Raw genomic sequence first — 26,068 nt, forward strand, 5'->3', positions numbered from 1 at the left:
GGTTGGTTTATATAGAATTTATTTCATAGCTTCAACACATTAATTAGAAACTGTAATGCAGTTTGCTGCAGACAATCTTGGTTAAATCTACTGAAGCCATTTCTGGTGTTAAAGAGTACATACGGTTCTGGGATATCTGCAACAGTTAACTGTCTTGGCAATCTTCAGTTTGAGTATTTGAGTTTCATATCAGTGAATTGTCAGTTGATAATTTCTAATTTCCTACATCTAAATTAATAAATACCTTTTTTTGTCTTTACTACAGTGACCACTGCTCCTTCTACAAACACACTGACCATGACTTCAGGTAAGTTTGCAAATGTCCAATATGGTTATTTTTTCTTCAGGTCTTCATGTAAATTTAAAACGATTTCTCAAAAAGAATTTGTAATTTATTAATTTATTAATTTTATAGCTAATGCATCCCACATTGGCCGAGTGTGCACAACTTGGGGAAACTATCACTTCAAAACCTTTGATGGCGATTTCTTCCAGCTGAATTCGAGTTGTAACCATGTCCTTGCAATACAATGCAAGGACAGCTATGAAAACTTTAATATCCAGATGCGGCGGTGCTTAGTCAACAACATCCCCACAATCAGCAAAATCATCATGATGCTGGAAGGATCTGAGGTGGAGCTCTCTAACAACTCAGTGCTTGTCAATGGCAAGATGTAAGTTCGGGAAAGACCTATCAACTGTACTGACATTTTTCCAAGAATATTTCAGTAACTTTAACTACTATATATTCAGGGGGGTGCAGGAGTCAGAATCCAATATCAAACGTAGGTCCAATTGTATCTGTTTACATTTTCAGCATTGTACCATCTTAATATGAGATTTATTCTGCTTTAATGACAGCAGCACTCAACCTAAATGTAAGCATCCGCTGCAACCTGCAAATCTACAATATCCCTCCATAGGACACTATCTTGTCCTTTCAAATGCTCAAACAAAGCCCTAGCAATATTCTGTGGCAGTGGGGTTAGGGGTCTGTCTGGTCTGTTAATGACTGATTTGTATAACTAAAGAGCAGCAGTACAAGGGTAATGTGAATTTGTTTTAATTTTTACACTCATTTTTAAAATATCACTCTTTGTTTGCACCAGGGAATCTCTTCCATTCAGTAAATCAGGAGTGACTGTCAAGGGGACCGCATCTAGTATCTCTGTTGAAGCTAATCTGGGAATAAAGGCAATCTGGAACCTGGACGACTCCCTTGATGTATGAAGCCTTCTCTCACATACAAAAATAAATTATCTGACTGGCTGTTTATTGGAGATAAATTATCAGGATGTGAGGAGAGGGACGTCGCCTCCAAATATGCTCCTTCCGATTCTTATCTATATATGACCCCTTAGTTCTACAAGCTGTTTGTTCTGGTTTTCATCCTGCTATTCAGATGAGCTCAGAATGCAGACAAATTGTCATGTGAATGTCCTACTTTAACCTTTTAATGGATTACAAGGAAAGAATGCCATATATTGGAGTTCAATTAATATTGTCCTGTCTTGTGATTTTGCCAGTTACCTATTGTGTAATTGATTATCTTCACAGATTGAAATAGATGAGAAATATCGAACTCAGACATGTGGACTGTGTGGAAACTTTGATGGCATATCCAATGAATTCCTGAATGATGGTAAGATAATTGTAATATTTCAGGAGGTAGTCTAATGTAGTCTGTAGTTATTATAACACAAACTGCAAATAACGTGCATGTACCCTGTAATTACGTGCAGTTTGCAGGCAACAAGTCAGGGTTTTGCAGATTTTTTTTTTTTTTACAATTACACCGTACCCTGTACTTTCTGGGGAGCGGGGTGTATTGTGGAGTCGCTTAATCTCGTCTAACTTCTAGGTATTTTACAGGGAAAGAGGTGTAAATTGTACTGTAAGTAATTTTAAGAATCCTGCTAAGTAAATACTGAGTAAGTATTACTTACTCAGTAAGTACTGATTACATAACTAATTTTGTGCCTAATGGATGTTTCAGTATTCAACTCTTTATATATTACATATAAAATGATACATAGATAAACACTTTTCTTCATTTCTTATTTGAAATCATACATTGATATTTACAGTCATATCATAGGCTCATCTGTGCCTATAATGATGGAAACAATGTGAGTTGTTTTCATTAAACTTTAATTAAAAACAAGGACATGAAACTATTCCTTAACCCTTAAAATATTAGCTTTAGAAATACATTAGCAGACAAAACAATACTTACACCCTGAAACACATGATATTTGCAAGTTTTTTTTCTTTGTGAACAAATGTCCAAAATGACCTCAGACTGTTAAAAATTAAAAGTGTGGACATGGCTTTTGTGTATAATATTTTACAAGACAGCAAGACAGATAGTGCAATAACTTCCTAAATATATATATTTTTAATGCATTGCACACACTGTACCTCAACAGTGATATGTGACAGGGTTGTCCTGTTCACACTGTCATACTTAAGTGTCTCTTGAACAGTTTCACAGCTTCTGGTGTCTTTTCATAATACATTTGTACCTGTGCATTAAGTGATCAAGGGCAGTCTCTAAAAGAAGAAAGACAAAATAAACACATTCAGTCTGTTTAAAGCTGCGTTGAAATGTCTGAGTATAGTTAAGGTCCAATTATTATCATTTTTTAAACAAAGCAAAGACATGTACATAAAGTTTTAGCATTTTACAAACAGGGGAAAAACATTGCAGACCATTAGCTAGGAAAACCACACCTACTGATAACGCCGCTGTTCTGCTTCACGGTTCTTTCCAGATCCTACAATGAAATAATCAGGAGGAAAACATTTTGAGAGAAAACCAAACAAGAAAATAAAATAAAACAAGAAAATCTTTTTTTTGGAAAGAGTGATTAGGGTGACATATAGGATAAGATAAGATAAACCTTTATTAGTCCCACACTTTTTGTTTGGTCATGGCAGAAAGGGGACAGTACAAAGTTACAGCAAAAAATAAGAAAAACAATAGCATGGAATAAGATAAAATAAAATAAAACAACATACTATATGAAATAAAATAAAATACTGTGTTGCATTGGGAAATTACACTAGTATTACATAAAAATATATATAAATGACATGGTTGTCATTTCTACACACCTAAAAATGAACACATAACCTTTTTGAAATAAAGTAAATAACCTAGGTGGAACATTTATTTTTATGCTTTTTATGCATTTATTTTAAGGTGTTGTTTGAATAAACTGTTCTTATAAATACAAAAACTGTAAATACACGTGAATGCCAATTTTTGTATATTTTTTATTGTATTTAGGTGACTAAAGAAAGACTAATAAAATAAGTATTAAGTATTGATTAACACATTTCCTACAGGTTACCCGCACTTTAGTCGCAGGTCTTACAGTCTATAATTGTGTCATTGTTTCCTGCAGAAAGAATGACTTGTTGCCTGCAAATTGCACGTAATTACAGGGTACTTAAGCCTTATTCGCAGACCGTGTTCTAAAATGTTCTAAAATGTTCTAAAATGTTACTGTCTATCCACAATGTGGATGTGAGAAAACACAAGGGGGGAAAACGTTGCCCCACTCTCAAGTTGTGGAGATCAAGTATCCTTAAGCAAGATGGACATGCTCATAAGGCAGAGACGTTACACTTTGTGAGCATGGAATAAGCTGAGAGAGAGGAGAGAAATAGCCTTTTTTTGTCCCTTTTAATGATCTCTAGATTTGACAAGTCAGTCACTGTTCACCTTGCTTGTCCTGAGAGAACACCACTGGTTTCTTTTAATGTTAGCAGCAACTTTTCAAAAAGGTTCACAGTCATTCAGAAGTAAAGACAGGGAGGAGCTCCACTCTATGAAAGACTACAAAGGCAAATAGTTCAACAATTCTCTGTGCACAAATCACAGTCAACAATATTGAATAGTTGCGATCTTCAGCCCCTTTTCAAAAGCGTGCACACTGAAAATAGGCATAATTGTGTAGCAGAAATGATTGCATAGGTTTTCAAAACCATTTGTCATTGACCACCATTAGTTGCTGCATCCATAAATGCAATTTTAAAGGATCCTGAAATGCTTTGGTTTGATGAAAAAAAAAAGTGAATTTCTTTTTGAAAAAATCTACATGGGGGTTAGTGCACATTGGAAACGTCTTAGCTTACACATCTACGAGGGCCCCTATAATACTGACTTATATTTATTAGATTTGGAGCAACATATACTGTCATTCAATTAGCATAATTTTCCCCATTTTTAAATAGCATAGTTCTGTACTGAAAGTCTAGATGCAGACCTGTGACCTTTTTGGTTCATTATGAAATAGAATACGTAATGAAGAAGCCCCCCAATAAGCTTCATGATCATTTTATTGTGACTGTGCTGTACTACAGGAACCCCAGTGTCTGTGGTGGACTATGCTGAGACCTGGAAGATAAATGGCCCCACAGAGTACTGTGAGGAGACTGACATCAACCCAGTCCCGAGCTGTGGTGATAAGGTGAGTCTTCACTATTTCTCATTTTCAACACTGTTAAATTAAATTCAGTTTTAATTATACAAAATCAATAGGTGCTTTATATTGTAAGTTTAAGAGCCTTCAGTAATATGGAGAAACTCCAATAATCAGATGACTGCCTGAGAGCAAGTACTTGGTGACAGTGAGAAGAAAAAGCTCCCTTTTTAACAGGAAGAAACCATTAGCAGGGTCAGTCATCCGGCCTCACCTCAGGGGTGAGGGGCAGAAGACGACATAAAGACACACTGTGTAAGAGGGCTCAGGGGGTTGGGTAGCGCATCTGTAACCAGAAGGTCGCCGGCTCAATCCCCATGCTCTCTGTCCTGGTCGTTGTGTCCTTGGGCAACACACTTTACCCTACCGCCTACTGGTGATGACCAGAGGGGTCGATGGCGCGATACGGCAGCTTCGCTTCTGTCAGTCTGCCCCAGGGCAGCTGTGGCTACAACTGTAGCTGCCTCCACCAGTGTATGAATGTGAGAGTGAATGAATAGTGGCATTGTAAAGCGCTTTGAGGGCCCCGAAAAGCGCTATATAAATGCAATCCATTATTATTATAAAAACATAATGGGTAAAAGAGGTGAATGCGGAAACAGTGTATCATGGAAAGCCACCAGCAGCCTAGGCCCAAAGCAGGATAGCAAAGGGAAGATTCAATTTTAACTTTGACTCTGGATTTAACAGGGAGCCAATGAAGATAAGCTGGTATTGGAGAAATATGTTATCTGATTCTTTAGAATCAGAATCAGAATCAGAATCAGAAAGGGTTTTATTGCCAAATGTTGAGCGGGTTTACAACATTAGGAAATTGCTGCGGTGCTTCAGTGCAAACATGCTGTTATAAATACTGTTATAAATTAAGCTTAAATGGACATGAAAATAAAAATGAGAATAAGAATTAAAAGTGCTAAGTAGATAGATATATACATGATATATACATGAGTGCAGGTGGTGATCAGTGCCAAACATGGAATGATGCAGTCAACACAGCGTAGGGTCATGTGTTAGTGGTGGGAACAGTCATACGGTTATTGTTCATGTGTCCAACAGCAGAGGGGAAGAAACTGTTCTTATGGCGAGAGGTTCTGGTGCGAATGGACCGGAGCCTTTACCCTGTCAGAACTCTTACTGCACTGTGCGTGAACTAGTTTCTATCTGAATTGAGAAGCAGGAAATTAGAGGTCATTAAGTTCTTTATATCTTAAAGACATTCTTGTAGTTTAACTAATGCTATCTTCACTAAAACTGTTACTGTGATGACAAGTAGTTATACTATTTATACAGTCTACAGAAAACAACAAATAAACAACAAGGTTAAAGTGCCACTGTGAAACATTGCAACATGTTATATATACACCTGTGATTAAAAATACAAAGAAAAGTAAAAATGTAAAAGCAAAACAGTAGCAGTAATACAGAGACTATTTAATATTGCACTGCAGCTGCCTCAGACGTGCGGAGTATAGTAGTAAGAGTGTGTTTATTTAACCCTAACCCAGCAGACCTTCTCCCACAGACTAATTCAACCCACGAAATAATTTTTACAATCCTTCATAAACCTGTATAATAACTCTTCATTCTGTGCCAGGTGACAACATCTGTCAGGCATATGATAACACACAAATGTCTTTAATGCAGCTATTGTTCTTAGATTTATACTGTGTTATAATGCATTTATATTATTGATTTGCACTGATTTGCACTGCTCTCTTAATAGTATTATAGTATATAGTATATATATATATAGTATTATAGTACTCATACCCCTTAAACTCTTGGAAATGTTGTCACCTTACAACCACAAACCAAAATGTTTTCATTAAGATTTTCTGTGATAGACCAATACAGAGAATCTCATAATTGTGCAGTGGTATGGAAATGATGCACGGTTTTCAAAATTTTAAGCAAATTAAAATCTGAAAACTGTGACATGTTTGTGGTTGTAACAAAAATGTGAAAAAGTTCAAGGGGTATGAACACTTTTTCAACGCACTGTTATTGTAAACTCAAACAGATGTTACCTTGCTACCTTGAGGGTTCAAACTGTAGGCTTCTAAAAATGATTGGCAGTATGTATTTTTTTAACTGACTGACTTCTTTTTCAGCAATTCTGTGACCAGACTTTCTCCAGTGATCCCTTTGTTGATTGCCAAAACATTCTTGACGTGGAATCCTTTAGTAAAGCCTGTATGGTGGACACGTGCAACTCTACAGACAACACTACTTTTGTCCTCTGCAAAACACTTTCAGAGTTCTCCAGACAGTGCATCCATGCAGGTGGCAAACCCCAAGAATGGAGGAACGATACATTTTGCTGTAAGGGTGCAACATTTACAGTTCTGGGTCTCCATCATAGGCAGTGTTTTTTCCTTATACTTTGCAAAATTCTTTAATTGACATTGAAAAACTTTTGTCCACAGACAAGAAATGTCCATACAACATGGTGTTCTTGGAATGCAGCAGTTCATGTCCTGACAGCTGTTCCACCCCTCAGGCCAGCCAGACATGTGACAGCCATTGTCATGATGGCTGCAGCTGCCCTGCTGGTATATCCACACTCCTTTTGCACTCCATTTCTTGCTTTCTGTCTCTCAGAGAGAAAACAATTGCAAAGTATTCTGGGCAGTCGCAGCCAGGTTGTTCACACAAAACTAAAACTGCATAATTCGGATCTCAGATGTCGGAACTCGGGAGCCACGTCGCTCCTGAGTCAGCACATCCCTTTAATGAAGTCAGAAGATAAAAAAAAGCAGGGTTTGTTTTGCTTCTTGGATTGAGCCATTCATGCATCACTAGCAATATAGCATAATACCTCTTTTGTGCTTAAAAACACCATGGTATCACATTTATGATAGAACCTGATAAGCACTCTGTGTATGGATTATTTAGCAAGTCACAATTAGATACCAGTGGCAGTACAGATTAAAAGTTTCACCACTGTTTATGTTCACTGCCACCATCTTTGATTTTTAACTTAGGGTTGGTAGGGTTGCTCCAATTTTTTTATTTTTTTATTTCTTTGTTTTGAGTTTTTGGATTTTCTGAGTTGAGGTGGCATTCCAGATAAATATTCTGACTGGGAACTTGAAACACAATGTACCACACATATCCAACAGATAAAGATTGTTTTATGGTCCCACAATTGTGTCCATCGGCAGACACGATTTCAGTAGGACAGAGAGGGGAGAGAGTTTCGACCACACACTACTTTGCATTCTGCCAAATGTTGATTGGTTGACAAGTGGACCAGAAGAGAGAAAGGGATGACAACAGTAGAAAAAAATAAAGTGTAAACTCACAAATCTGTCAGACCTGCATTTGAAACGTCAGCTACCATAGTAGTATAGTATTGCAACATGGCATTTGGGTCTTCTAACTAAAATAGGAAAACAGAAACATAAGTAGTGCATCATTGCCAGACCTGGCCCACATCTGGTTGACATACTCCCTGCCATAACAACCATCGGTCAGAAGTGCCAGCTTGATGCCGGATCCCGGCCAGAGCTGTTTTCTATGGGCCTGGGCCACATAAACCAAACCATAATCGGGCCAGATATGGCATGCCATCACATAAAGAGTGACGTCGTTGCCAGACCTGGCGCACATCTGGTTGACATACACCCTGCCATGACACCACTCAGTCAGAAGTGCCAGCTTGATGCCGGATCCGGGCCAGGCCTGTTTTAAATAGATAAATATGAAGGCATGCTGGCTCGGACGTCGCCCGGATCAACAAGGTCCGCGTCAGGTGTTGAGGAACCAGGGCACCCTGACGAGAAGTGGGCTACTGGAACAAGAAGGCATCGGTGGGCAAGAGACGAAAACAGGGCGTTGTTGGAATGCTACTACGCAAGTAACCCTGGTGGAAGGGGTTACGTGAATAGGATGAGGGACCTATGGATATATATATATATATAAATATATATTTTTTGCGTCTCTTTCTCAGGGATGGTCTTTGATGATATTGGTAACAGCGGATGTATCGCAGTCTCTCAGTGTCCATGTCTGCACAACAACGAAATCTACAAGCCAGGAGAGTCCTACTCGCACCACTGTGGATCCTGGTAAAATGAATTTGTGCCACTTTGTTGCAGAGTTAAAAAAATGAAAATAAAACATTTTTATTGTGTATGTGATACTAGAAATGGTAAAGACATGAATCTAAGAGTACCTTTGATAGGATGATTAAGTGTTAAAGCCATTTCTAAGTTACACAATTACAATCTCCCACAAAATTATTGTGTACGTCGGAGGTACTGCAAGTAAGAATGTTTTAGCAGTCTCCTCACATTTACAGTTTGTACATTTATGTGACATTTTTACCTTTTTAAAGTTTTACAAACGTTAGTGAGTTTATTTTAAGACATAGTAGAAAATGTAATGCAGTGTGTTACTAAAGCAGTTATATGAATATTTGACCATATTAATAATTTTTAATACATAAATGAAATGTGTGTGTGTCTTGACAGTGTATGTGAAAGCGGTCAGTGGAGTTGTACAGAGACAAACTGTCCAGGAATCTGTTCTGTCAAAGGAGGAGCTCATGTTAACACCTTTGATGGAAAAGTCTACACATTTCATGGCGATTGCTCCTATGTTCTAGCTAAGGTGATACTCACTGCTAGTCCTTCTCCACATACACATAACAGCAGCATCTTAAACCGGATGCACCATCAGAAAATAATATGCTAATATAATAATATGATTTGAGTACATACATGTGTAGTGTAATGTTTTTTTTTTTGGTGACTGATTACATGTTTTGTTTTGATGTGCTCTGCAGGACAGTAATGGTTTGTCCTACACTGTGCTGGTGGATCTGGTCAAGTGCGGGCTAAGTGACACAAAGACTTGCCTCAGAACTGTAACTTTGGCCTTAGGCAGCAATTCTGTGGTAAGCTGCAGGCATAAAAACATCATCATTACTCCTTGTGTCTGAAAAAAATCCAGATCTCACAAAATCTTGTGCTTTTTCTCACCAATAAGAATTTGCAAATCCTGGTGTGTCTAAAATGCGTCTTTCTGCAAAATGACAGGTTGTTAAAGTTCAGGCATCTGGGCAGGTCTATGTGAACCAGATTCATTCTCAGCCTCCACTGTTTACAGGTAAGTTATCTCACATTTCACTGTCCACATATAGTAAACACATCTTCTTAATATAATGATCATAGTCTATGTATGCACATTTTCCTCAGTAATAAATGTTTTTAAAAAAACACCCATTCATCCATCCGTTTTCTTCTGCCTCCTGCCTTCTTCTGACCCCGGGTTGAGGGTTTTCCAGCCTAAGCAGAGAAACCTAGGCCTCCTTCTCCCTATCCCCCTTCTCCAACCTATCTAAAGGAACGCCAAGGTGTTCCTGGGCCAGCAGACAAATGTAATCTCTCCAGTGTGCCTACCCCATCAGCCTCCTGCCAGTAGGGAGCCCAGCCACTCTTTGGAGAAAGCAAATTCTATCTGCAGTCACATTCTTTTGTTCACTACCCAAAGCTGGTGACTACGGGTGAGGGTAGGGACATAGATCAACCAGTAAATCGGCAGCTTTGCTTTCACACTAAGCTCTCTCTTCACCACGAAAGACCGGTGTACTGCAGCGGCAGCCCGCTTCGCTCTGCTTCCTCCAAAGTCCCCACAGGCTAACCTGTGGACACCTTCAGCTTGAAAGCTCCCTTTGCTCAGGTGTCTACAGTCTGGCTAAAGGATTACCACCATGACAGGCACCACCTCGCAGCTGCAACTTTTTGCAGCAGCCTCAACAATGGAGATGCTGAACATTGTTGATTCAGACTCAATGTTCTCAGCCTACCTTGGAAAGCTGCCACCTCACAGACAGAGCCTTCTGTCAGGCAGTCCCAACGCACCCTCACTATAGGTTTATTAGAAATCCAAGTACTTATATAATCATTTAATGCATTCTTTGTTTGCTTTTGTTTTATGTGACATTCAATTTGTCTTACTTGACAATTTATCACAGGTAAATTGAACGTGCTTGAACGTGACTTTCAATTTACATAAGCTAAGGGCCAGCAAAATTAGTATTTGCAAAAGAATTTTGTTCAACTCACTACAAAATATGTAATAAAGAATTGGAACAAAAGCACCACACTCATTAGTTGTATTTATTTATCTGCGTCATTGACGTTTGTATGTTTGTGTTTGAATTAATTGCTACATTTTTCATGTCTTCTGACCTCTACAGCTGATCTGAGAGTCTTTAAGCCATCTTCCTTCTACATCCTTGTAAGCACCACAGTGGGCATACAACTGATGATTCAGCTGTCTCCCATAATGCAGCTGTTCATTTCAGCTGACAGGTCCCTCACAGGAACCACCTCTGGTATGTCTCCACATTATTGTTAGTGTCTGGAACGTCTGGAATCTGTGTAACTGTGGAACTTCTTATTTGAAAGGTTTATGTGGAAACTTCAACGACATCATGAGTGACGACTTTAGAGTGACAAGTGGGCTGGTGGAAGGCACTGCTGCTGCATTTGCAAATGCATGGAAAACCAGAGCCAGCTGCCCAGACATTATATCACATTTTGGAGACCCTTGTAACAACAACATCCTCACAGGTACAGATAAAACTCCTGTATTATTATGTTTTATCTTATAAAAGTTATTATGTTATATGAAAAATACCATACTTCCTTGCTGTTTTTCAAGATTTTATTGAACAACAGATGATATATAACAAGTTTAATTCTGAATGTTTCTGTGTTTTAGAGAAATATGCTGATTTCTGGTGCTCCAAATTAACTGATCCCGAGGGAGTATTTGCTCCCTGCCACGCTGTTGTTAGCCCCAGCACATATAAAGATGTAGGTCTGTACATGCAAAGTTTTAATGAGAACTTTGCAGCTGAACTCTTGTTAATCGTTTCATGAATACTCTTTTGACAGAACTGTATGTATGACACCTGTAACTGTGAAAAAAGTGAGGACTGCATGTGTGCTGCAGTTTCCTCATATGTCTATGCCTGCTCAGCAGCAGGAGTCCACATCAGTGGCTGGAGGAAAACCATCTGTGGTAAGTAAAACACTAAGCATCCTTGAAAAGAGAAACACGGGTTCAAACAACAAATTTATCTGAACATGTTCTCTTTCAACTGCTGCTGTGTCCACAGGCATGATTTTACATTCAAAACATAGGACCATTTGTCTTCTTCTTCTTGACATGATGTGCCAATGCTCGCTGAAGCACATTGTGTTTTTAGTGAGGGGGTTTTCTCGACAACAGGACTGAACCCTTTTGTTTTTAGATTGGCCCCACGGCCCAATTTTTAATTCAATTTAATTCAATTCAGTTTTATATTGTAAGTGCCAAATCACAACAAGAGTCACCTCAAGTGCTTTTTATTGTAAGGTAGACCGGATTGGAAATGAAAATCCTACAATAATACAACAGAGGACAAAATAACAATCACACGACCCCCTATGGGCAAATGCTTTGGCGACAGTGGGAGGGAAAAACTCCCTTTTAATAGGAAGAAACCTCCAACAGAACCAGGGTCAGGGAGGGGCGGGGCCATCCGCCGTGACTGGCTGAGGTGAGGGGAGGAAGACCGGACAAAAGACATGCTGTGGTAGAGCAGCAGAGATTGATGATTACTAATGATTAAATGCGGAGAGACCCACTGTCATGTCGAAGAAGTCCTTGGTCCTTATTTTTAAAAAAGTATTATGATATGAGTTCTGGTTTTGTATTTGGAAGCAGTTTATCGACAGGTTCAAAAAGGGAAATTTAACAGCAATTTCCCACAGACTGATTCTATACCAGCAATCAATGTATGAGAATAATAGGTCATTCTGATTTGTTGATTACACTTTAGGTCTATTTTTCATTTGTGGATTCGAATTTCATGAAATTTGAATGAGCTCTTCATTGACTGGATCATTAGAAATTTTTTAAAACTTACTTTAATCAGTCCTTGTCTTTAAATTTTTGTTTAAATATCATTTCAAGCACATCAAATAAAGAGCTTTTTAAAAAATAAAAACCCTCAAACATGTGAAAATATGCTGGCTTTTCATTTAAGATCCTTGAGTCTAATCATTAAGTCATCTACAGTTTTTTTAAATTCACTTCTTAAATGTAATAATGCAATGTATCAGTTTTCGCATCAATTTCAGATAAACATTCATTATTTGTCAGCTTATTTGGATATATTCTTCAGCTTTCAGCTCATCTAAAAACGGTCAGCCTGCCAGCTTCAACGATTTCAGCAAAGATTGAGCAGTTACAACAATTCAACTCAAACAATTCAGTTTTCAGCATTCATACTGCAATTGGAGTACACTTGTATGTAAAATAATTGAATAATCTGTGCTAAATCAACAACGTTAGTGCTAAACTCACAGGAATATTGTACCTCGATGACCATGACAATTAAATGTGTCAGAGCCCCTGTAAATTAAAGTCAGCAGCAGCAGTCACAATTTGAGGAAACTCTAAATTATTTGGGTTAATATAAATGTTATTATTACCATCACATTGTCAGCATGGGTCAGCTGCTGACACCATGTCTGTGTTATGGTGTTAACCCACCAGACATCTTTCCATGCCATTCGTACTACATGAACAGTTCTTGTCTCCAGTACCACAGCTATGGCACATATTTTGGTATCTATTTTAAATAATGGCAGAAGTAGCAGGTCATTTGAATACAACAAATCTTACTAAATCATCTGTGTTTGATTCATTTTTGCAACATTTGAATTGAATTAAATTGAACTGAACTGTTGGCTCATTGTATAAACATCTCATATCTCTCATAACAGAGACATTCAGCACATCATGTGCAGCAGAAACTGTGTATAACTACAACATGACCAGCTGTGGGCGTACCTGCCGTTCCCTCGGCCAGACTGACTACTCTTGTCAGGTCAACTTCACCACAGTGGATGGCTGTGGCTGTTCTGAAGGAACTTACATGAATGAGGAAGGCCAGTGTGTAGCCCGTGAATCCTGTCCCTGCTATGCTGAAGGCATTATTGTTCCTCCTGGACAGACTATCAGTAAAGATGGCAGCACATGGTAAATAACGCCAACTAATTTTTCTTAATTCATGCTGAATCATTCAGGTAAGGAAATTTTCAAAGGTTGATTCTGTTCTTCTGGACATGTTTTCAGTGGAAGAACTATTTTGTCACTCATCCGAGTAACTTCTTCAGTCTCAGCTGACTGCAGGTTTAGCAATGTTTGCTACTTTTAGTCATAATGCAAATGTGCTATTTATGTTTTTTCCAGTCCCCAACTCTCTATGGATAGTACTCATGGCCATGGTCATGAGATTTTGCATCATAATGACCATGAAATTGACCAACTGACCATTCTTAATCAGCGGTGCTAGAACAGAATCAACTTTCTTGGATTTTTATGTTTACCATCACCAACCTAAAATGTTCATTTGCTAAAGTTAATTTGCTGTAAAAACAAAGTGAAGCTCAGCTAATAGATTTGTATTCACTCAATATGACACGTGTTAATGGCAGGGACGTGTTTGCGCCGAACAAAACAGGAGGATTAAACGAATTTTGAACTGGGGAACACAGGATGCTGGAAGCCGTATTCTGTATATATACCAACTACAAAGCATTGACTTGCAAGTTAGAGGAAAAATGTTGTTCCATTCTATAAATTCATGCTGTGAATGCACCAGTACAACTAGGATGTTTTTTGCCCATGAACATTTTAAATAACAAAAAGAATAATAAGAAACTACACGGTTAAAGAATGACTGAGGATATTATGTCATATAAAAGTATTTCTCATGTTCCCTCATAATTGTTCTCACAGTGTCTGCAGACAAGGCATTCTCAGCTGCTCTGGAGGAACACAGCTACTAAGTAGGCACCGTAATTAACATTATGCACACAGATTAAATGCTATTGTCGTTAATTTGTTTGATAAAATTAGTAGCCAAACATCTTCAGTTCTCTTTCATATTATGAAGTTTTCACTCAGTGAACTGTAAATAAATTCACAATGACAATAAAACTATGAATGTGAAGCTGTTATATTTTGTTCCCAGGTTTACCATTAGGTTCACCACAATGCGAATATCCCATGGTGTACTTTGACTGCTCCACTGCTCAACCTGGGGCTACTGGCACTGAATGTCAAAAGAGCTGCAGCACCGCTGACATGGCTTGTGTAAGTACAGCACAGTTGTGCCAGTTTGGCTGTGTGCTTAAATGTGCAGTACATGCACAGGTCTTGCTTGACTTACTCTCTCCTTTCATTTTTCACTCTGGTTGGATACAGATCCACACAGGCTGTACATCAGGCTGCATATGCCCAGATGGGCTGTTGTCAGATGGAGCAGGAGGCTGCGTCAATGAGACCAGCTGTCCATGTGTGCACAATGGACAAGTCTACCAGCCTGGAGAGACACTGACAGTGGATTGCAATACCTGGTTTGTACATTTCTTTACAAGCATACAAAGATGTATATTTAAATATTCAACAGCAGTATATAGGTTATAAGAAGAATTTATACATATTTCCACTACAATAAAGAACGTCAGTTAAATAGGTGACTTGTTTCTCATAGTACTTGTTTGAGACACAGCCGCCACTGCTGCCAAGGCTCACGTGTCAGAGCAGGTTTTCTACCAATCAAAATATCTGGAGATCAATCCAATCAAAGAATCTTTGGGAAAAAACCCAAAGTTGCCCCCAGTGCATTCAGCTGAGGGTGTGTTAAATGAGTTTGGATATAAATAAAAAGCACTGCATGAATGTTTGTGTGATAAGGCAATGCAAGACTGAAAAAGTAAGTTGTACTAAAATAACAGCTGGAGAAACATTTTGCAATTAGGTAGTTTAATTGGCAACATGTCACTAACATGCTTAAAATGAATAATAAGAAACTACAAAAGTGGAAAACTGTTCTGTTGTCTGATAAATCAAAACTTCCAATTCTTTTGTTTTCCACAAAATAAAATGGCTACTGTCTTCTTCACACTAGAGGCAACTAAGTTATCAGGACTCAGTCCAAATGCCTTCATCTCTTAAAAAACAAAAAAACAAAAAGATGTCTTTTTCAGCAAGACCTTGCATATTTCAGCAAAACAATGCTAAACCTTATACTGCATCTGGAACAACAGTATAGCTCTGTAGTAGGAGGCTCTGGCTACGGGTCTAGCCTGCGTGCATTCCAGAAATTACACTTGAAAACATGAATGAAAAATATGACAAAGAAAATCCAAGATTGTTGAACTGCTAGAATTCAATATCAGACATTCGTCCTCCAAAAGTCCAAGGGATGGTCTTGGTTCCCAGACATTTGCAAATTGCTTTTAAAAGAAGAGGGGATGGATGATACACAGTAGTAAACAACACTCTGTCCAAGCTTTTGTGCAACGTGTTGCTGCCATCAAATTTAAAATGACCTTTTCATTTATTCAAACATTTCATGTTTTCTATGGTCTACTGTGAAAAAGGTATGACTTTCTGAGATTTGCAAATCATTTTTATTTACATTTTATTTACGTTTGCAAGGTGTCCCAACTTTTTGGGAGTTGGGTTTCTATTATAAAACTTGTTTACTAAATAAAAACGTCACTATATTTTCACTATTCAGCTATATTTGCTGTTATGTCTCTACTAATTTTGTCATTGCACTTATACTTGTTTGGCCAATACAAGTGAGAAGTTTCCCCCCATCTTGTAAAATAACACTAATTCAGGAATAATCAGGGTTTAAATGATACAATTTGGCAGTGTTTTCACCAAATACACTGTACTTTTCAAATGTTTGAATAGAAAAAGTTGTTTTAATTATATTTGTAAAAACATAAAGGTAGGTAGTTAATTAATCACCAGCGGGTTTTTTTGTGGGGTTTTTTTTTTTTTTTTGTATTTTGTATTCTTGATTACACAGATATTACAAATATTTTGAAATTAATTTAATAGTTTTTGTCGGCTGTATGTGTTTCTCCCCAGTTCCTGCAGTGGAAGGAAGTTCACATGTACCAACGAGACGTGTGATGCTGTTTGTGGAATCTATGGAGATGGTCACTACGTCACCTTTGACGATAAGAGGTTCGACTTCAGTGGACAGTGCGAATACACACTTCTACAAGTAAGGTTGCTAAAAGTTAAAAATGAAAACTTTGTAGCCTTGGTAGATTTGGCAACACACTGTTGTACCATCTTTCTTCTGCAGCTCTTCATTGTAAAGCTCACTCTGGCTACTGTTTCTTGTATACTACTTTACCAGAACAGAAAGAGGCACATCAACATTTTTATCAGTAAATCGATTTTATGCAACTCTTAAGGATTCTAACTTTAACACTGGTATCCAGTAATTGCATGCACTGTGCTTTGCTCAGGACTTCTGTGGCACCTATAATGGCAATGGAAGCTTCAGAATTATTACTGAAAATGTTCCATGTGGAACAACAGGAACCACCTGTTCTAAGACCATCAAGATCTTCTTGGGGGTAAACACAAAATCCTTCAGTTGTGCTCATTTTCAAAAATAATGACTGCAAAATGTAGAGTGAATGTAGAGTAAAATGTTTTAAGAACTCTTCACCAACAATATTAAAATTGCACAATTAATACTAGAAAAAGAAACTACAGAATCAATTAAAGGTTGTATCATTTAACTGTTTTTAGATTCAATTTTTTGAAATCTTTTGAAAAAACAAAAGAGCTTTCAGCTTTTCAGGTTTGTTGCACATATATGGTTTCCAGGTAGCTTAAATTCTACAAAAATAAAATTCCTGTTTTATTCATTGCTGCTGTAACCCACAGGATAATGAATTCCAGCTTAAAGATGACAATTTACAAGTGGTAAAGGGCACTATCCAGGCGCTTCAGGTACAAAAAATGGGCATTTACATAGTGGTGACAATCAAGCCTGGACTTGTTCTCATGTGGGACCAGAAGACCAGTCTTTTCATTACAATCAGTCCACAGTTCCAGGTAAAAGAAATAACTTCTGCACATCTGGATTGACAGTTACTTCTTTTTACTGTTGAAGTATAATTGCTTAAGAAAGTTAATATTAAGAATTTCACAATAACAGAAATTTAGTAGTCAGTACAAATAGAAATACAATTACACAATTATTGATACTCATACGTATTAATAATTGTGATATCACTGTAATTAAAAAAAAGCATTAAAACGAGGGCTTTAATTTGTACCACTGCTTCCTTTCCTCTTAGGGTCAGGTCTGTGGTCTGTGTGGAAACTATGATGGTAACAGTAAGAATGACTTCACCACACGCTCCCAGGAAATAGTAGCAGATGTTCTACAATTTGGTAACAGCTGGAAAGTTTCATCTAGTTGCCCCAGTGCAGAGCTAATCAGTGATCCCTGTGCCTCAAATCGCTACCGGGCAGCCTGGTCTCAAAAACAGTGCAGTATCATCACAAGTGTCACCTTCCAGAGCTGTCATTCAAAGGTCAGTATGTTTGGTGGTAGCAAATATACAGAAATGGATACACACACACAAAAATGCACAAAAGAATATGCACTTTAATTTCCCCTATGAGCTCTTTGTTCTTTTATCTTAATGTCTGGCATTTAGGAATGTTTACCTAATAGACACGATATGTGATATCCATCCGCCCATGCATTCTCTTCCACTTATCTATTCAAGGTCGTGGGGGGCCTGGAACCTACCCCACCTATCACCAGTTAACCTAATCCCACTAATTACATGTCTTTAGACTGTGGGAATAATCCAGAGTAGTGGGCGATAACTTAAACCTGCGTATGTCTACATAAAGGTAGTGTTGGAGCACATTGTGGTACCACACCCTCAGGATTTGGGCAGAAAGTTGTGTGTTGCTATAAAAATGGTGAGAAAAGGTGTAAATCTTTCCTACAAAGAAATTAAGATGCCAAGTGTCCTTCATCTTCAAAAGGCAATCAGAAACAGGGGAAAAGTCTACTAGAGCCAAAACCTCAACAGAGTCAGAAGACAAGTTTCTGAGCTAGAAGCAGAGCTTAATTGTGGTCATAGTAAGCAAGCCTCAACTTCAACTGACAGGTCAAGTTCAGAGATGGGCAGTAACGCGTTACTGTAATCTGATTACTTTTGTCAAGTAACGAGTAAAGTAAGGGATTACTATTGCAAAAACGGTAATTAGATTACTGTTACTTTCCCGTAGGAACGCTGCGTTACTGCGTTACTAAAACCGTGATTTTTTGCGAGAATGTCTCACGACAGTGACGTAAGCGAGTGCGACGTTGGTGACAACAGCTGTGTGCAGATCAACAATGGATCACATATGGAGTGCAGAGAGAGTATGAGCGTGCAGCGTTTAAAGCGTGGAAGTACTGACCTTACTTTGAGTTTGATTCCATAAAAAGTGACAAAAACATTAGTGTCCGCTGTGCGTGGGAAGAAAACTTCTTTTTACAGCGAAAAAAACCCCTAAACTTCCAAACAAGCACCGAGTAGCTACGACGTAATGGGAAACTCACAGAGAAACTCACGGCTTCTTCCACTGACCGCGGCACACCTGCACCAGGGTAAACCTCCGCCTACCCCACTCCTGCTTTACAGGTGAAAATAGAGCAACAGGACCGCTGAGTCTTTGACTTTATTTATTTTCTGCTGTGTTTTACTTGCATCTATTTGAAAGACTGAGTGTAAACACAAAAAATATTTTATTTTATGAGCTGGAATGTGTAGAAAATAGGTTTAAATGTTAAACTAATTTATTCAAGTCAGAGAATGTTGCATATAATTAAATTTTTTTCTTGATGCATAAAGTTAAAAGATTAAATCTAATAAAACAAGTTTTAAAAAGAGACTTTTCCATTTGATTACATTTTGTATGATGGATTATGCAGAAAAAGTAGAATTGGGCTGAAAGATCTATCACTTTATCACCTACTCAGGTTGTAAATCGTGTTTTTAAAAAGTAACTAAGTAACTAAGTAATTAATTACTTTTGAAAATAAGTAATCAGTAAAGTAACAGGATTACTTTTTTGGGGAAGTAATCAGTAATTAGTTACTGATTACTTTTTTCAAGTAATTGACCAACACTGGTCAAGTTGCAGCAACAGAACCAATGCTAAGATTTCAGAATAAGAAAAAGAGGTTTAAAGAGGTTTACCTGAGCTGTGAAACATTGCCAATGGACTAATGAAAACTGGAAGAAGGTGTTATGGAGTAATGAATCAAAATCCGAAGTCTATGATCTTTGTACAGTATTGAGGAGGCAAAAGGACAGTTCCTCAATCTGTACCCCTGAATACATTGTGGTTAAAAATGGATTGCATGATTCTTTTTTAACTTGAATTGTTTATTTGTTCTATGCTTACAGAGTAAAAGGAATAATTGAACTGTCTGAATTTCAATAAAAAAACTGGAAGTGGGGTTCTGTGAAACTGACTGGTAGTGTATTACTGTATGTGTTCTAGGTTGACCCTGGTCCATATTTTGATTCCTGTGTGAGAGACTCCTGTGCTTGTGACACTGGTGGGGACTGCGAATGTCTCTGTACTGCGGTGGCTGCATATGCTAAAGCCTGTAATGAAGCTGGGACCTGCATTGCATGGAGGACTCCAAAGTTTTGTCGTAAGTCTGATTAATGTAATTCAATTCAATTCAACTTTATTTATATAGCGCCAAATCACAACAACAGTCGCCTCAAGGCGCTTTATATTGTACAGTAGATCGTACAATAATAGATACAGAGAAAAACCCAACAATCTTATGACCCCCTATGAGCAAGCACTTTGGTGACAGTGGGAAGGAAAAACATCATCAATACTCTACAAGTCTAATAAGCAATGGTTTTGTTTCTTGCAGCTATTTTCTGTGACTACTATAATTCACCTGGTGAATGTGAGTGGCACTATAAGCCTTGTGGAGCTAATTGCATGAAAACATGTAGGAATCCATGTGGAAACTGCTCGTCACTCATCACCAACCTGGAAGGTACATTAGGCACAGTATTGATATGCCACTTTGTGGACTCTTTATTTTTGTTTTAAATGTGGAGCTTAAGTCAACAGAACAACAGACCGTATCCCTGCCTATGACACAGTGGTTCACAAGCTTTTTACATCATTCCCCACATGGCAGGAAGGAATATTTTCACATCCCATCTAAACAAAACAATGACAGAAAAGCCTACCTGCAACTGTATTTAGATAATGAACTCATTCACAATGAATCCTTCAGTAATTTTTGTTTTAAACAAGCAACTTTCATTTCAAACAACTATTTGTAACTTTTGTCACGAGACAGCTTCCTTAGTCTACACCACTTCTTCAAAAAAGCAACAAGTTAAACAGAATGTGAACATTGCCAAACATGGAAAAATACAGTCCAGTCTTAGTCTTATAAAAAAGAAATCCAGAGACTTGTGAACAGAGATGAAAAATATATAATTTAGTGAGGGTTCAATACTATTCACTCTTAGTGGCTGTAGTAAGCCTGTTTTTGACTGCAGAGCTGTGGCAGGGCGTGGTCTGCGGCATGGCTGCGGGGGAGGCGGATGTATATGAGCAGCAATCACACCTTGCTGGTGTTCCGGCTTAAAACAGAATGAACTAAGTCCTTTTGTGGTTGTGGTTGTTGTTGTTGTTGTGTGTAGGCTGTAGCTGAAAAGCTGCAGCCACGTGCGTAAGTCAACAGCTGCAATAAAGAAGTGTACTGAAAAGTGTGAACATGTCTGTCCCGCATCGTTTACCCAGGATTGGAGCATGATAGGTGAAGGAGAGGCAAATTGTGAAATGTTTACAAAAAAGCTTTGCATGTATTGTACTTGTAAATTTACTCAAGTTAACCACTATTTTAAAACATCGTAGGCTGCTATCCACAGTGTCCCCCGAACCAACCCTACTTTGATGAAGACACTATGAAGTGCGTTTCCGGGGACCAGTGTGGATGCTATGATGACCAAGGCAACCATTACAACATTGGTGAAAAGGTTCCATCAGAGAACTGCTACACCTGGTATGTCTCACACAAGATTCATCATTCCATCCATTTTAGCACACAGTACATAATGATGCACGTAGAATTCAACATGTGGTCTTTTGATGTAAGTATATAAAATATAATACACGGTGCCATTAAAAAGTATTTGCCCACTTTCCGATTCCTTTTACTGGAGTCTTTCACATAACTTTAGGGACAAACTGTTTGTGTGAAACAAAAATCCTCTATACTCCCGGGAAGGTTCACTGCTGGTTCAAGTTTTCATTGTGTATGGATAAGGGCTGTCATAGTGGCTTTGTAACCCTTTTTAGAATTGTATATGATAAAGTTGTTTCTCAGGTAATTCTTCAGATTTTGGCCTGATGAATCACTTTTTAAGATCATTTAACCTGCTGCACTTTGACAGGGGCAAAGGACTAGGTAAATGTAAATATTTTATTACTCTATTATTTCAATGATCTGAAAAAAAGGAAGTAGAAAGAAGGCAAAAACTTTCTCATGGCACTGTATGTGAAATATACAGTTATTGAGAAGTAAATGTGATGTTTAACATGCCACAGTGAGTGTATAACCAGACACAAATGAAATAACCACAACGTTGTTTTCTTTCAAGCTTATGTACAATGTCGGGGATACAATGTAACTACAGTGTTAACTGTAAGTATACTATAAGCTTGTAAAGCTATGCTATAAATCTATTGCTTGGCAAATTGAAAAAAATATTTATTTTCAAATTTAATTTATTATATATAATATAATAAATGTATATGAATTAATTTGTATTTACAAAAAGACAAAATGTTTTACTTGTAGATTGTACATGCATCATTAATGGAAAAATGTACAACTATGGGGACAATATCTACAACACAACTGATGGCCTAGGAAACTGCATCACAGCTGAGTGTGCAGAGAATGGAATTGTAACAAGGAGCATATACCCCTGCTTTATTACCACAACAGCTGGGCCAACAACAACTCCATTTACGTTTAGTACAATACTAAACACCACTTCAGGTATTAAACTGATGATTTCTAAAAGATATAGATAGAGTATTGAGAAATATTGAGAAAATTGAATTGTATTATGGAAGTATATGCATGTTTTAATGTCATGTCATTGTATTTTGTCACAGTTATTAGTACTACATCTCCATTAAATACTACATTTGAATGTGAAACCACATCGGCAAAACTGACCAAACCAGAAATAACAGAAATTACATCTGGGCCTTTCACTACCACTGAAGGAACAACTACAACACCTGAAGAGACAACAGCATTTGAATCCACAACAGCCACAGTTATGACAACAAAAACACCAAAAATAGTCACATCGGGACCAACAACATCCTCTACCACAACTGTTGTTGAAACCATGACCACAACTCCATATGTTGAAACAACAGGTCAAGGATCCACCATAGTTACATCAAAACCATCTGTGAGCACTGAAATTACATCTGGGCCTTTCACTACCACTGAAGGAACAGCTACAACACCTGCAGAGACAACAGCATTTGAATCCACAACAGCCACAGTTATGACAACAAAAACACCAAAAATAGTCACATCGGGACCAACAACATCCTCTACCACATCTGCATCAACCTCAGTTGTTGTAACTGGATCATCATTTTCCTCAACTGTAATTACAAATCCTTCTGTTTTAAACACAACTATTTCACCTTCAACATCTAGAGGTTCAACTTCTATTGCTCCCATAACAGAGACACTTCCAGGCAGCACGACTGTTTACGCAACAAGTGTAAACCCCAGTGTGACCAAAACCACATTGGGAACAACAGCATCCTCTACCACAACTGTTGTTGAAACCACGACCACAAGTCCACATGTTGAAACAACAGGTCAAGGATCCACCATGGTTACATCAAAACCATCTGTGAGTACTGAAATTACATCTGGGCCTTTCACTACCACTGAAGGAACAGCTACAACACCTGCAGAGACAACAGCATTTGAATCCACAACAGCCACAGTTATGACAACAAAAACACCAAAAATAGTTACATCGGGACCAACAACATCCTCTACCACAGCTGTTGTTGAAACCACGACCACAAGTCCATATGTTGAAACAACAGGTCAAGGATCCACCACGGTTACATCAAAACCATCTGTGAGTACTGAAATTACATCTGGGCCTTTCACTACCACTGAAGGAACAGCTACAACACCTGCAGAGACAACAGCATTTGAATCCACAACAGCCACAGTTATGACAACAAAAACACCAAAAATAGTCACATCGGGACCAACAACATCCTCTACCACAACTGTTGTTGAAACCAAAACCACAACTCCACATGTTGAAACAACAGGTCAAGGATCCACCACGGTTACATCAAAACCATCTGTGAGTACTGAAATTACATCTGGGCCTTTCACTACCACTGAAGGAACAGCTACAACACCTGCAGAGACAACAGCATTTGAATCCACAACAGCCACAGTTATGACAACAAAAACACCAAAAATAGTCACATCGGGACCAACAACATCCTCTACCACAGCTGTTGTTGAAACCACGACCACAAGTCCACATGTTGAAACAACAGGTCAAGGATCCACCATAGTTACATCAAAACCATCTGTGAGTACTGAAATTACATCTGGGCCTTTCACTACCACTGAAGGAACAGCTACAACACCTGCAGAGACAACAGCATTTGAATCCACAACAGCCACAGTTATGACAACAAAAACACCAAAAATAGTCACATCGGGACCAACAACATCCTCTACCACAGCTGTTGTTGAAACCACGACCACAAGTCCACATGTTGAAACAACAGGTCAAGGATCCACCATAGTTACATCAAAACCATCTGTGAGTACTGAAATTACATCTGGGCCTTTCACTACCACTGAAGGAACAGCTACAACACCTGCAGAGACAACAGCATTTGAATCCACAACAGCCACAGTTATGACAACAAAAACACCAAAAATAGTCACATCGGGACCAACAACATCCTCTACCACAATTGTTGTTGAAACCACGACCACAACTCCATATGTTGAAACAACAGGTCAAGGATCCACCACGGTTACATCAAAACCATCTGTGAGTACTGAAATTACATCTGGGCCTTTCACTACCACTGAAGGAACAGCTACAACACCTGCAGAGACAACAGCATTTGAATCCACAACAGCCACAGTTATGACAACAAAAACACCAAAAATAGTTACATCGGGACCAACAACATCCTCTACCACAGCTGTTGTTGAAACCACGACCACAAGTCCATATGCTGAAACAACAGGTCAAGGATCCACCACGGTTACATCAAAACCATCTGTGAGTACTGAAATTACATCTGGGCCTTTCACTACCACTGAAGGAACAGCTACAACACCCACAGAGACAACAGCATTTGAATCCACAACAGCCACAGTTATGACAACAAAAACACCAAAAATAGTCACATCGGGACCAACAACATCCTCTACCACAGCTGTTGTTGAAACCACGACCACAAGTCCACATGTTGAAACAACAGGTCAAGGATCCACAACGGTTACATCAAAACCATCTGTGAGTACTGAAATTACATCTGGGCCTTTCACTACCACTGAAGGAACAGCTACAACACCTGCAGAGACAACAGCATTTGAATCCACAACAGCCACAGTTATGACAACAAAAACACCAAAAATAGTCACATCGGGACCAACAACATCCTCTACCACAGCTGTTGTTGAAACCACGACCACAAGTCCACATGTTGAAACAACAGGTCAAGGATCCACCACGGTTACATCAAAACCATCTGTGAGTACTGAAATTACATCTGGGCCTTTCACTACCACTAAAGGAGCAGCCACAACACCTGCAGAGACAACAGCATTTGAATCCACAACAGCCACAGTTATGACAACAAAAACACCAAAAATAGTCACATCGGGACCAACAACATCCTCTACCACAGCTGTTGTTGAAACCACGACCACAAGTCCACATGTTGAAACAACAGGTCAAGGATCCACCATAGTTACATCAAAACCATCTGTGAGTACTGAAATTACATCTGGGCCTTTCACTACCACTAAAGGAACAGCTACAACACCTGCAGAGACAACAGCATTTGAATCCACAACAGCCACAGTTATGACAACAAAAACACCAAAAATAGTCACATCGGGACCAACAACATCCTCTACCACAGCTGTTGTTGAAACCACGACCACAAGTCCACATGTTGAAACAACAGGTCAAGGATCCACCACGGTTACATCAAAACCATCTGTGAGTACTGAAATTACATCTGGGCCTTTCACTACCACTGAAGGAACAGCTACAACACCTGCAGAGACAACAGCATTTGAATCCACAACAGCCACAGTTATGACAACAAAAACACCAAAAATAGTTACATCGGGACCAACAACATCCTCTACCACAGCTGTTGTTGAAACCAAAACCACAACTCCATATGTTGAAACAACAGGTCAAGGATCCACAACGGCTACATCAAAACCATCTGTGAGTACTGAAATTACATCTGGGCCTTTCACTACCACTGAAGGAACAGCTACAACACCTGCAGAGACAACAGCATTTGAATCCACAACAGCCACAGTTATGACAACAAAAACACCAAAAATAGTCACATCGGGACCA

The 26,068-nt window shown here is 38.5% G+C and overlaps 1 protein-coding gene across 1 annotated transcript; it reads left to right on the forward strand.

The window, feature by feature from the left end:
- The first annotated feature begins 427 nt into the window (after window positions 1-427).
- On the forward strand, window positions 428-25,439 carry LOC101483544 (mucin-2-like). Its single transcript, XM_076887649.1, has 29 exons — window positions 428-674; window positions 1,110-1,224; window positions 1,558-1,642; window positions 4,372-4,478; window positions 6,602-6,812; window positions 6,917-7,042; window positions 8,443-8,560; window positions 8,966-9,104; window positions 9,280-9,390; window positions 9,533-9,602; window positions 10,696-10,833; window positions 10,907-11,071; window positions 11,223-11,317; window positions 11,399-11,525; window positions 13,277-13,532; window positions 14,295-14,344; window positions 14,530-14,651; window positions 14,763-14,914; window positions 16,446-16,584; window positions 16,835-16,945; window positions 17,262-17,432; window positions 17,678-17,917; window positions 19,893-20,049; window positions 20,284-20,412; window positions 21,288-21,435; window positions 22,034-22,077; window positions 22,234-22,437; window positions 22,557-24,508; window positions 25,422-25,439. The coding sequence occupies exons 1-29, from the start codon at window positions 565-567 to the stop codon at window positions 25,437-25,439; spliced, it is 5,610 nt and encodes a 1,869-aa protein (XP_076743764.1). The 5' UTR covers window positions 428-564.
- The last annotated feature ends 629 nt before the right edge of the window (window positions 25,440-26,068 follow it).

The sequence above is a fragment of the Maylandia zebra genome, linkage group LG1, assembly GCF_041146795.1.
Source record: "Maylandia zebra isolate NMK-2024a linkage group LG1, Mzebra_GT3a, whole genome shotgun sequence".
Taxonomy (NCBI): domain Eukaryota; kingdom Metazoa; phylum Chordata; class Actinopteri; order Cichliformes; family Cichlidae; genus Maylandia; species Maylandia zebra.